At 52.7% G+C, this 12,238-nt stretch overlaps 6 protein-coding genes across 6 annotated transcripts; 4 read left to right on the plus strand and 2 right to left on the minus strand.

Annotated features, from left to right (window-relative positions):
• Positions 1-240: 240 nt before the first annotated feature.
• PMZ80_010340 (uncharacterized protein) lies at positions 241-1,950 on the plus strand (the record flags this gene model as incomplete). Its single annotated transcript, XM_064878730.1, has 1 exon — positions 241-1,950. The coding sequence occupies one exon, from the start codon at positions 241-243 to the stop codon at positions 1,948-1,950; it is 1,710 nt and encodes a 569-aa protein (XP_064725424.1).
• Positions 1,951-2,500: 550 nt separating this feature from the next.
• PMZ80_010341 (uncharacterized protein) lies at positions 2,501-2,885 on the plus strand (the record flags this gene model as incomplete). The annotated part of the gene is made up of 2 exons (XM_064878731.1): positions 2,501-2,592; positions 2,657-2,885. 2 exons carry the CDS (start codon positions 2,501-2,503, stop codon positions 2,883-2,885), a joined length of 321 nt encoding a protein of 106 aa, XP_064725425.1.
• Positions 2,886-3,352: 467 nt separating this feature from the next.
• Positions 3,353-4,576, minus strand: PMZ80_010342 (uncharacterized protein; the record flags this gene model as incomplete). Its single annotated transcript, XM_064878732.1, has 1 exon — positions 3,353-4,576. The coding sequence occupies one exon, from the start codon at positions 4,574-4,576 to the stop codon at positions 3,353-3,355; it is 1,224 nt and encodes a 407-aa protein (XP_064725426.1).
• A 748-nt stretch (positions 4,577-5,324) lies between these two features.
• Positions 5,325-6,893, plus strand: BCS1 (Complex III assembly protein translocase and chaperone; the record flags this gene model as incomplete). The annotated part of the gene is made up of 1 exon (XM_064878733.1): positions 5,325-6,893. The coding sequence occupies one exon, from the start codon at positions 5,325-5,327 to the stop codon at positions 6,891-6,893; it is 1,569 nt and encodes a 522-aa protein (XP_064725427.1).
• A 616-nt stretch (positions 6,894-7,509) lies between these two features.
• PMZ80_010344 (uncharacterized protein) lies at positions 7,510-9,075 on the plus strand (the record flags this gene model as incomplete). Its single annotated transcript, XM_064878734.1, has 1 exon — positions 7,510-9,075. The coding sequence occupies one exon, from the start codon at positions 7,510-7,512 to the stop codon at positions 9,073-9,075; it is 1,566 nt and encodes a 521-aa protein (XP_064725428.1).
• A 346-nt stretch (positions 9,076-9,421) lies between these two features.
• Positions 9,422-11,584, minus strand: PMZ80_010345 (uncharacterized protein; the record flags this gene model as incomplete). Its single annotated transcript, XM_064878735.1, has 1 exon — positions 9,422-11,584. One exon carries the CDS (start codon positions 11,582-11,584, stop codon positions 9,422-9,424), a length of 2,163 nt encoding a protein of 720 aa, XP_064725429.1.
• Positions 11,585-12,238: the final 654 nt, after the last annotated feature.

A 12,238-nucleotide genomic window follows, 5' to 3' on the forward strand; every position in this document is an offset into this window, starting at 1 on the left:
GCTGATCTGCACTCACTACCGACATGTCCATTGCATGTCGACAGGCATTCGACAGAGGAGCTGGAAGCATTGGTTGAAGAAACGGCGGTCTGCCGCTGGATGCACAGCATGTACATCTGAAGGCTCTCCATTATCTTCGGGGCCAAGCATCATCCGGACAAACCACTGACTACATATAGAAACCAATTCGCACAAGGTTTCTCTCAACCTCGATTCTAACTGAATATCCTCGTTGCTGTGATGACCGACTTTAGTCCAAAGCGCCGCGACAGCAGCAGCACCGTAACAAATAACACTGCTTCCAAAAGCCAGCAGGACCTTCACAACGAAGCAACAACCTATCCTCTACCTCTACTACTGACTGACGATGTCGAAGCTCATCAAGAATCAGCTGGGGAGGTTACCAGAGTAGCGACCAACGACCGCCCCTACACGACATTCACTGGCCGTCAGAAAGCCATATTAGTCCTCATCAGCACCCTGGGGGCCTGTTTCAGCCATTTCACAGCAAACATCTACTTCCCAGCCATCGACACAATATCACGAGCTCTTCGTGTCTCAGTGTCAGAGGTTAATCTAACAATCACAACATACCTGATCTTCCAGGGTATCGCCCCCTCCTTCATCTCCGCCATAGCCGATGAATACGGTCGACGACCAGCCTATGTCGTCGGCTTCACCATCTACATGCTAGCAAACCTAGGCCTCGGTCTGAACAACTCCTACGCCGGACTACTGGTACTCCGCTGCATCCAAAGCTGTGGATGCAGTGGACTCGTCAGCCTCAATCAAGGCACAGTAGCAGATATCATCACCTCCGCCGAACGAGGCAAATACATCTCGATCACCTCCATCGCCACCATCCTCGCCCCAAGCGTAGCCCCAATAGCCGGTGGTCTCCTAGCGGACCACCTCGGCTGGCACAGCATCTTCTGGTTCCTCCTAATCCTAAGCGGGATCTACTTCATCCCACTCCTCCTTTTCTTCCCCGAAACGGCCAGAAAAATAGTCGGCGACGGCAGCATCGACCCTCCAAAATGGAACCGCTGCCTCACCGACCTCCTCCGCGAACGCAAAGCCCAGAAAGACATGGAGAAAATCGAACCAACAAACCAGCAACCACCATCCAACCCTGACTCCAACAACCACCCCCACAAAACCCGCTTCAACCCCCTCGCCACCCTCTCCATCCTCGCCGACCCCGAAACCGCCCTCCTCCTCACCACAAGCGGCATCCTCTACGCGACCTTCTACGCCCTCTCCACCTCCCTAACCGTCCAATTCCACTTCATCTACAACCTCTCCACAACCCAGCAAGGCCTCCTCTTCCTCCCTCAAGCCCTCGGCACGATCTTCGCCGCAATCTTCAACACCCACGCCATCGACGCACGGTATCGAGTCCACGCCGCTCGGTCGGGTATACCCGTTGACCGGCACAAGCAGATTGATATCCTGTCCACATCCATGCCAATCGAACGTGCGCGCCTCGAGATCGCGGTGCCGATGATGACGATCTGTTACATCGCCACCATCATCTACGGATGGCTCCTACATGCGCGCGTTCACATCGCAGGCCCGATCACCATGCTCTTCATCATCGGATTCACAGCGCTAAGTTCGTTCTCCGTGTTGAGTGTCCTGATTATCGATTTGCATCGGTCAAGGGCGGCGACTGCGGGTGCGGCGAATATTCTTGTGAGGTGCTTGTTGGGGGCGGGGAGTAGTGCGGTTGTGGGTCCGGTTATTGGGGGGATTGGACTTGGGTGGTGTTTCACGCTTGTTGGGGGAATTGGATTGGTGAGTTTGCCGTTGTTGGGGGTTTGTGTGGTGCGGGGGGTGGGAATGAGAGGGAGGAGGAGGGAGAGGGAGGGAGCGAGGGCTAAGTTGAGGGAGGAGAAGGTAAGACGGACGGAGCAGGCGCGGGGTGAGAACGAATGTAAGAAGGGGTGATAGGTGAGATGGTTTGTGCAAGGGCCAGCATAATCGGATGGCTTGAGGCCGTTATTGGCCACGAGTTACTCTTACCCAATAACATGTGGCACATGGTAGCCCCGCTACTACCCCGAAGTGCAGCTTTCGCACGTGCTGACGCAGAGTGCCGAGACACGACGCAACCACTCCTGCTTGACTGAGCAAAGCGCTTGAAGCGGCCAGTAGCATCAAGCTGCCTCCCGGTTTGTCCTCCCCTCTGAGGATTCAGGCAGCAACCTTCACTACAAGACACTGTCCGCCGGAGCACCATCGAGGGCAGCCATCAAATTTGTCATCACGCCTGGCTCGGAACCTGCTGGTGGCACACGGCAGGTACTACCGCACCATGTCTCGGCTTTCCGTTGATTGTGCTGCTACGACAGGTCTCTGTGCAGGAATGGGACCTCGAGATATAAAACCCTCCATTCTTCGAGACTTCATCCAGGATATGGGACAAAGCATACATATCGTGCGTCAAGTATTTGACCTATTTGCCCACAGCATCATTCAACACAAACAAACACCCACTATGCACACTCTATCATTCCTCCTACTCTCCACCCTACTAGCATTGACCACAGCCGAACTCCCGAAAGCCAACGAATACAGAGACGGCGATTGGTGAGCACCCTACACGGCGGCACATACCACTAATCAATTGTACTTACTGACCGAACCACCCTAGCTCCGAACTCAACTATGGCCACCACGCCTCAAACCTCATCGACGTGACAATGGACGACACATCCAATTCAGTCTACCTCGCCGGCGCCCAGTGGCTTGCATTCTCGGAGAAGACGGGCGACGGAGGCAGTTGCTATGGTGATGTCCTGCCTGCTGTGGTGGCTGGGTGCAACAACTTGGATAGGGAGAGGAGGATTTGGTGTGTCAGGAACACGAGTAATACAAAGTAGGTGGGACTAGAGCAACTTGAGGCATGGTCTTTGGAAGAAACAATCACGGTAGAGCGACGCTGTCATACTTAAGCATTGCTGATCAGAGGCATCCACTTCAGGTGTGCAGAACTGCACGGTGAAAGCGAACCTGAGTGATTCGCGACGGCGGAAAAACACACCGATAGACGTAGCTACCTAAGTCAGTAGAATCAATAGTCGAACATGCGACACTGTGCCAAACCTGATACAACAGTCAAGCTGCGGTCAAATGTGATATCCTAAGAAGTGTTAGTGTGATACATGAACTTGTGGCTAAAAGGATGCAAAGAAGAGCAACGAAACTTTGATATACACAGCGCGGACATAGTACAATTATTCACAATAACCAGCTCCATCCTATATGCCATCCCCACGCTGAAACGCAACAAAAATATTCCTAAGCTGATCATACAGATTGCCAACCCAAAAATGTGATAAGAGATTACTCACACCTCCCTGCTCTCACCAATATCGCAAACATCAAACACACCAGTCTCAGGGATGGAGTGATGTGCCAATGCCTTCCTAAGCATTCTTGGTGGCTCTAGCACATCTTCTTCCGTCAAGACCCATGTTCCCCAATGGATGCCTAATGCGCGCTTGCAGGCTGTATCGCGGAAGATCTCGACGGCATCCCTAGGGTTTGCATGCATGGGACTCATTATCCATCTGGGCATATATGCACCAATGGGAATCAGACCAAGGTCAAATGGACCTCTTAGCCTGCCGATATCCTTGAAGGCCGGGCATGTCGGAAGGTGTGCATACTCCTCCGCCCAGTCGTCTTTTCCATCGCTCTCTTCTGGAACTGCTCGGTAGCCAGTATCGCCGCCAAACCACAGGGACTTACCACCAGACGTGACTGCCCATGAAGCCCAAAGAGTTGCACCGCGATCTGTCAGACCTCGGTTCGCGATGTGTTGGCAGGGCAGACAGGATATTTTACTCGTGATTGTCTTGTCTGAAGGTGTAGACTCTGACCCCACGCTAGAGACACTGGGTTTCGTGTCGGCAGAGGACGGGTGTTGCGGGGTGAGGGTGAAATCTACCTCATCCCACCAATCTAGCTCGGTGCATTGGTGAATGTTACATGCTTCAAACCACTTCTTGTTTCCAAGGGGGACAAAGAATTGGCAGTTCGGATGACGTTTTGCGATTTTGGTAACGGTTGGATGCGAGAGGTGATCGTAATGGCTGTGACTGATGACGACGGCATCAATTATTGGTATGTCAGCAATGGTGCATGGCATTTCAGTGTATCTCTTGGGGCCCATAAACGAGAAAGGCGAGCATCGATCTGTGAAGACTGGATCGAATAAGACGCGCAGGCCAGAGGGGAACTCGACGTAGTAGCAGGCATGACCTAGCCATGTTGCTCGGATCTTATCGTTCTGCTCCCGGGAGGGTAGGAAGGTTGGGGTCTGGACAGGGACTGTTGGGGGCGTGGTGTCTGGACTGTTGGCCTTCCCTGTAAACCTCCTCTTGAGCATGCCACTCATGATCCTCCATGGAGACATCGTGGACCATGATTCCCACGGATTCTCGAATCGGCCATTCTTGACATGCCATGCTTTGGCTCTGGTCAACTCGTCGTCCGGACGTGTTCCAGTTGTTGTGGGAAGGGATATGCTTGCTGCATAGAGCAGAGCAGAAGCTGAGGTGGAGGTCATGGTGCGATGTGCTTGTTGTGAAGGTGAATATGGGATGAAGCCTCTCCTTCGAAAGAGAAGTCGTAGAAACGAGCGCATGGGGGAAGATATAAGGAATGGACGCGCGAATGCAAGAGGATTATGTACTTCGTATTGTCCCTAAGCGATTGAATGAATCAGCAATGCCCAGTCTTGCCAATACAGATGTGAAGGTCCAATGTTGCGCCGTGCAGCTTGCACAAAGAGCTGCTAGGATACAGGCGGCACTGCATGCTGCAAAAAGAGTTAAATTCTGATGTCAATAGGTCATCGCGTCCCTTAACTCCGCTCGCTTCCCGTTCCTGTCGGTTTTCATCACTTCTAGCGCACGCTTCGGAACGTGCTTCGTACATGATCGGAAGCCTGAACGGCCGCTAATCCCGCAGGCAGATGTCAATCGAAATACGTGCGGACATCGTGGTGCTGCATTATCGCAAACAGTAATACTCGTAGAAGACGAAAGGAAGCTGGGCTACGTCCGGAACCTGAGGAGCGCTCTGGCGGCTCACCGTCCGCTTAACCTGCCCGGATTTGTGCTTGCAGAGCGGCCGCTTCGGCTTTTCCAGAGGTCGGGTCAACGACGATCCCTAAGCTAAGAAGGCCTCAGGCGTCGATCAACGCTAGGATGCCGGGGATGCCTTAGGATGGAACTCGACCAAGCAAAACGACCTGCTGTCGCTAACAGCATCGATGCTAATGTTTATGACCTGTCAACACGTTCGTCGCGCATATGCAATCGGATGATGCTGCCACAACCATCGCGCAGCATGCCTCACCACCTGTTTCTGTGGTAGCACCACCCCCAAGCAAGCAAGATATTGCAAAACAGCTTTCAGCTTCTGCTGGTGCTGGTGCTGGAGATGGCGGCATCTTCTCCCAGCTGACCAGCAATCCGTTCTTCACTGCCGGCTTCGGTCTTGCAGGTCTCGGTGCAATCGCAGCGTTTGGACAGAGAGGACTGCGACGCGCTGCTGGCTTGATCCGTCAGAGACTGCTCGTTGATGTGGAGATCAGCATTAAAGATGAATCGTATACCTGGTTTCTTTACTGGATGAGCCAGCATGAAAAGCGTCAATTGACTTCCCATGTGTCCAGAGGCAGTAATCCGACCGAGCCACTGTCCCTGAGCGAACGTATCTTCCAGCGACTCACGCCGCGCATGCGCCATCTGGCAGTTGAGACATCTCAAGTCGAGTTGCCCAATGGCGCAATCAATACTCACTTTACCTTGATACCTGGGCCTGGCCAGCACTTCATGCGCTATCAGGGCGCCTTCATACACGTCAATCGTCAGCGAGAAGCCAACAGGACCGAGATGCTCAGTACGGGTTCGAGACCCTTTGAAACCACCACCTTGACCACCCTCTACCGTGACCGATTCGTCTTCGAGAGTATTTTCCGCGAAGCTCACGAGTTAGCTAGGAAATCAGTCGAAGGCAAGACTCTCATCTACAATGCAAGAGGCGTGACTTGGGAGAAATTCGGGAAGCCAAGACAGAAGAGACCACTAGACAGTGTGATACTCGAGAAGGGTGTCAAACAACGTATAGTGGCAGATATTCAAGACTTTATCGGTTCTGCAAAATGGTATGCTGATCGGGGTGTTCCATATCGACGAGGCTATTTGCTATATGGTCCCCCAGGAACCGGCAAGTCATCCTTCATCCAGGCTTTGGCCGGTCACCTGGATTACGGTATTGCTATCATCAACCTTTCGGAGAGAGGTTTGACGGACGACCGACTGAACCACCTTCTCACCATCGTTCCTCAGCGCACCCTCGTTCTGCTAGAAGATATTGATGCAGCATACAATAACCGGAGACAGAAAGTTGAAGCAGACGGCTATGCAGGTGCCAACGTGACTTTTTCGGGTTTACTCAATGCCCTTGATGGAGTGGCAAGCGCAGAGGAACGCATCCTCTTTCTCACAACAAACCACATCGAGCGGCTCGACGAAGCCCTTGTTCGACCCGGCAGAGTCGACATGACGGTACGTCTTGGCAATGCTACAGCATACCAGATATCTGCTCTGTGGGATAGGTTCTACCGTGACGCATCCGACACCGAAGAAGCTGCAAAGCAAATGAAAGACATGTTCATGATGAGGTTGGTTGAATGTGGTGCGCTGGCAGGTCTCGAGGACGGAACGATGAGTACCACGAGCACTGCTGCGATCCAGGGTTTGTTCTTGTACAACAAAGGCAATCCACAAGGTGCTATTGACATGGCCTGGCAGCTGAGTCCAGCCGCAATGCCAAACGCGCCTTTGGAGGAACCCAAATCTCAGGGAAATGCTTAGTCACTAGATGACTGAAACTCCCAGGTCGATATACTGTACATTTATGTATCGCATCAATGCTCGCGGATATAGCACCACTCAGGAGCCTGCATGAGCTTTATAGTGTTAGTTCACCATATGGACAAGTCGCACGAGACATCGGTTCGTCGTAGCAGTAGAATAAATGCTATGAGGAAATCCGTAAAGGAGTTCTGAAAGGAAAGCGCCGGATCTGCAGACCCACCAACGCCACATGCCAACGAGCTCCGCCTGAACCGCGATCAGCAGTAAGCCTGGAACGCCCATAACCCTTTGAACCCAAGACTCAACTATCCCTCCTTCGTATTCTATACACTCGTTAACATTCATAGCTTGACCTCTATATCCTCTTCCTGAAATTGGTCTGTTTTTGCATTGGGTGTGTCAAACGGCGTTTGTGGCGTTTACAGAGTGCTACACAACGCATTGTTCGGCGTTGACCGATATCAGCTGTGGTCACTCTTTGTTTGATGGTGGGAACAGAGATCCGAAACAGGAACTATCACAGCCTTCTCCAGTACACTACAACTGTAAGAGCATTGACCTCCCATTTTGATTGATACCTCCATTGTCGACTTCGTGCACATCTACCTTCAAGATGGTCGACATACATCAGCCCGGCGAACACCGCATCATCCTTGGTGACAGCCTGAAGGATGGGGCCAACTCATCGTCACGTATGAGCATCAAATACAACTGGACTCCAAAGGAAGGTCTCAACAACAGCTCCGGTACTATCAAGGGTACCAAAGACGACTTAACATTGTCCTACCAGCACAATGAGAGCAAGTATGACTACGAAGGATGGCTCTCGGAACAGCCAGAAGATACACCTCAACTTGCCCTATTCTACGACAAGGAACAGTCAGCGTATGTGCTAGAGAAGCTCACCGCATCTCTGAACGTGAACATCAAGTCTGGCACTGGTCTGTCCTCCGACTACATCAAGCGGCACGCCCAATTGCCAAAGTCTCAAAGCGAGTCAGAAGCTAATGGTAACCGCAATGACAGCAACGACCTTTTCGACGATGGCGAAGATGAAACTCCAGATCCAAGCAATCCATTCGACTACAGAAACTTCCTAGACGAAGCAAAGGAGGCAGCAGAGAAGCAGTCCAGCAGAACACCCTTGCCCGGAGGTCGTACACCGATGAGCGGCCTATCAAGTCCACTTCCTGCCGGCGGTCACCTGTCCTCAAACACGCCTTCCTTCGGACCCATAGAAATCAAGTCCGGTTCCAAAAACATGCCCCCCGAGACCACCGATCGTCGACGGCGGAAAGCAGCCAATGCCACAACAACATCCACCAAACCCACATCCTCACGAAAAGCGCAAACAACAACTCGCCCTAAACCGACCACGAAAACAAAGCAACCACAAGCCCTATTACAAGAGATGATCCTCGACTCAGATCCCGACTCATCCGACGACGCTTCAGCAGACATGTCAGACCGTCCCTCGCCCGCATCAGCCAAGAAACCCACGGAAACCAAAACACACCACCGAAACATCTCCGCACAATCCCCGCGCATCATAGTCGACAACGACGCGTCCGACGACTGCGACCTAGAAATCGACACAGGCTCCCCACCACCCGAAACACGCAAGCGGAACTACAAGATTGACCCTAGTGCTTTTCGCTCTGGGACTGGAACACCACAGCTGGGACGAACAGCGCAGCGCTCGGGGTACGACCAGCGGCCTGTGTCTAGGGGTTCGAATGTCGATGTCGATGTTGAGATGCGCGATGCGGACGAAGACGACGCAGATAAATACAAATACCTCGAATCTGACGACGAAGAACCAGATCACAACGGCGATGTCGATGAACTAATTCTTGACGATGGAGATGGCGACGGAGATACAAAGCCAAGAAGTCCCACGCCACCGCCTGTCCAAGCGCCAAAACCAAAGCGACGACAGAGTAGCGCGCTTAAGAGCAGGAGACCGAAGGCTCCGAGCCCGCCGCCGTTGCAAGCGTCGAATAGTATGGAGGATGATGATGGGGGGTTGGCGGCGGAGCTGGAGGCTGCGTTGGAGAGGGAGCAAGCGGAGCAGGAGATGAGGATGCGGGAGGAGGAGGGGGGTGTGGGGTTGGGGATTGGCGTTGGTGGGGGTGGTGGTGGGCAGGATGAAGAGGAGGATATTAGTGAGGAGGAGTAGAGCTCGGACGAGGGTTTGGACTTTTTGTGGGTGACGGGCTGAGTTAGGAGATGGGGGTGATCATGATGTTTGGATTAACTACCCGAGCCTTGTAGGTTGCCGATTCAGAGGAAGATTGTCGCCACGATGTTTCTCACATATCATACCTTTACGAGGAAGGCTGGACAATGAATGAATGCACCGTATAGCAGTTGCCGAATTACGTACGCACTTCAGTAAGAGCTTGCAGAGTTCCGTACGTAAAGTGAGGTTGACCATGGCTGGCACAAGTATTAGGTCGGTAGTCTACGCTATCTATGTTACATTATTCATGAAGCCTATGCGCTTGCCAGGCATGTTAAACTGATTACAGTACAATCCTCCCACTACTACTACTTCCAGTACCCCCAGCCGGCTGATTCCGGTTACCGCTATTAAACAGCTTATCGAAGAAGTTCCTGTCATCACCACCATCGTCACCACCCATCCACTTCGGTCGGGAGAAGATGCTGTTATCGTTGCGGCTACTTTGACCACCTTCTACATCAGGCCCAGAGTTCCCGTTATTGTTCATCCACCTGGGCGGCTCAAACGTCTCAAACGTATTCTTCACCCTCCTCCCAAACAACGTAAAGAAATTCTCCTCATCCGGCTCAGGGTCTATTACGGCCGGCTGCCTCCTCGACGATCTCGCAGCATTCGGATTCAATGTCGATGATCCAAGTGTTCTTCCAGCTGTCGACGCCGGTGCTCGCGCAGGACTAGCCCACCTCGGTGGCCTCGTCACATCTGAGCTCTGTCTTGGCGAGGGTGAAGCAGACGACGAGCTAAGCAGGCCGAGTGAGCTGCTTTCGGCGGGTCCATTGAGGTCCCTGGATATCAGGTCTCGTCCTTCGCGCCACCCGCCTGTGCCGAAACCAGATGGGTTGTTCTCCTCGTCATCGTCGTCCAGGATACCGAAGCCGAATACGTTCTTGATGCGTCCGTAGAGGTTGAAGAGGGTTGCGCATACTGGGATAAGCACGAATATTGGGAAGAGACGTTCGAACCATGTTCCGAGCGGTGTCAGGTTGATCAGCTTGCCGAGGAAGTTGTAGAACGTGGTTTGTTTGAGGATGTCGCTGGGGAGGAAGGTGAGGAAGTTGTAGGCTAGCGGAACAGTCAGACGCGCTACTTGACCGGCATACCAACAGGCTGATTCGGCGTCGGTGTTGCGGCGGACGAGAGCTCGTTGGTTCCAGACTGGAACGTCGGCGATCGATGATAGTGCGCAGGTGCACATGTAGAGAATCCAGAAGGCGGCGATCAGCTGGCCACCTAGGCCGATTTGATAGTCTTTGCGAGATGGGTGATGTATTACTGTCAGGGAGACAGCAGATAATTGTGGTGCTGGGAACCGGATGATTTCGGACCATACTATGGCGACTGACGCCAGGGAGAGGATACCGCCAGCTGCCATTCGGAGTGCGGGAAGTATCTGAGCGTGGAGATAGTAGCGCAGGGTCGGTGTGAGGGAGAGGTACCGTGGAAGTCCAGAGCTCGAACTAGGTGATCCCCGATTGAAAGTGAGCTGCTTGCTAGCTTTCGAGTCGAGTATCAGCTGCAGTTCGTACGCTCTTTGAACAGTGCTATCCCACTCCTCCACATAGCGAGCACGTTGGTGGCGGGCTCTGTGGAAGCGGCGAGTGAGATCAGCCAGGTAGCGCTCCGTAATAACAGCGGGTATCTTCCCTGAAGGATCAACGTCCGGGGTGGCCAAAGTCAAGCGTGGTGGAACAGTGCCAATCATGTCTGCCAGATCATCTATCCATTCTTGAAAGTCTCTTGCTGTGCCAGTCTTGCGCTTCTTCAACTGCTCGATCTGACCCTCTACATCCTCGAGGGCAATAATGGCGTCCTCCAACTTCTCATGTACCCTTGGTGCATGCGCTTGCACACGGCGCAGGCGACCACTTATGCTTGCGTTTCTGAACATCTTCCTTGGTAGAGCCACCAGCCCGTGACCTAAGAGATAGATGGCGAGTATCAGACCCCATACGTATGCCAGCGCCATAACCAGCGCTTTAATGGCAGTAAAGTCAAAGCCATAGGAGAAGATCATATAGACCAGGCCAGCAATGGCAGAACCGAGGACCATGGCCTGGTAGCGTCCATTGGAGCGCAGAGAGTATATCATCCGACTCTTAGGGTCCCTGTAGCCCGCGTCCATGTACTCTCCCATCAGCGGCAATATCAGCCATGTCAAGACGAATGTCAACCAGTAGATGATCCTGTAGGACACCAGAACCAATCGTTGAGGCAACCAGATGCCTTTCGAGGATTCATCTTCAACTCGCGCGCTCGAGGCTAGATCGATGGGGAGTAAGAGGATGATACTGGTGGGCAGCACAAGTGCTAGCAAGACCGATGTCGTGAGAAAGGCAGGAGTGGCCCGAACGCGGACATACTGTCGGAGGAGGAGGAGAGCTCCTAAGCTTATGACAACTATGGCCAATGCCGCGAAGATACCTGATCCTGCGCCTGAAGCCATACTATTTAGTGTGTACTCTAGACCAACTCACGAGTGATCGAATCAACATTCATCGCTGGTAAACGCACAGGTGATATAGCAGGCCGTCCCTGCGTGCGGTATTGATTATGCAGTAGTCGATGCGGTATTACAATTCAATCTACAACATCTTAGTTGATGGTCTTGAATGCATTTCAACCGTTCCTCGGGCAGTGACGTTGACGCTACGAATCGTACAGCACAGCGCAGGGCGGAAGAAGCCTTGACTCGACTAGCCATAAATATCGGTGTAGTGGCAGGATGCACCCGCCTGCTGGGGCAAGCCCACCCTAGACTACGCTTGCCCTCGTTGCAGCGTAAGCGAGCAATTTAGCGATGATCTGAACAGTCAGCTGCGTGACCAATCTTGCGAAAAAGTCAGCAGGGAACGACCAACTTGCGCATCGTGAACGCGGACCATCAGATGTTCTTATTAGACGCCCGATATGGCGAGTATTAACAGGCAAAACACCGTTGTTTCGAAAGCCTTCGTTCTCAAGCACGGACAGATGTAAATCGCCGCCTCAACTTGAAGCGGATTTCATCCTTGCGGGACTAGCGAGACTAAGCAGGGTAGACTTGGGAACCAAAGCTGGTGTGAAGATATGATTGGTTTCGCGCCCAGCTCAAGCCTTT

This window comes from Knufia obscura (genome assembly GCF_036327395.1).
Source record: "Knufia obscura strain CCFEE 5817 isolate CBS 148926 chromosome Unknown scaffold_17, whole genome shotgun sequence".
Classification (NCBI taxonomy): Eukaryota; Fungi; Ascomycota; class Eurotiomycetes; order Chaetothyriales; family Trichomeriaceae; genus Knufia; species Knufia obscura.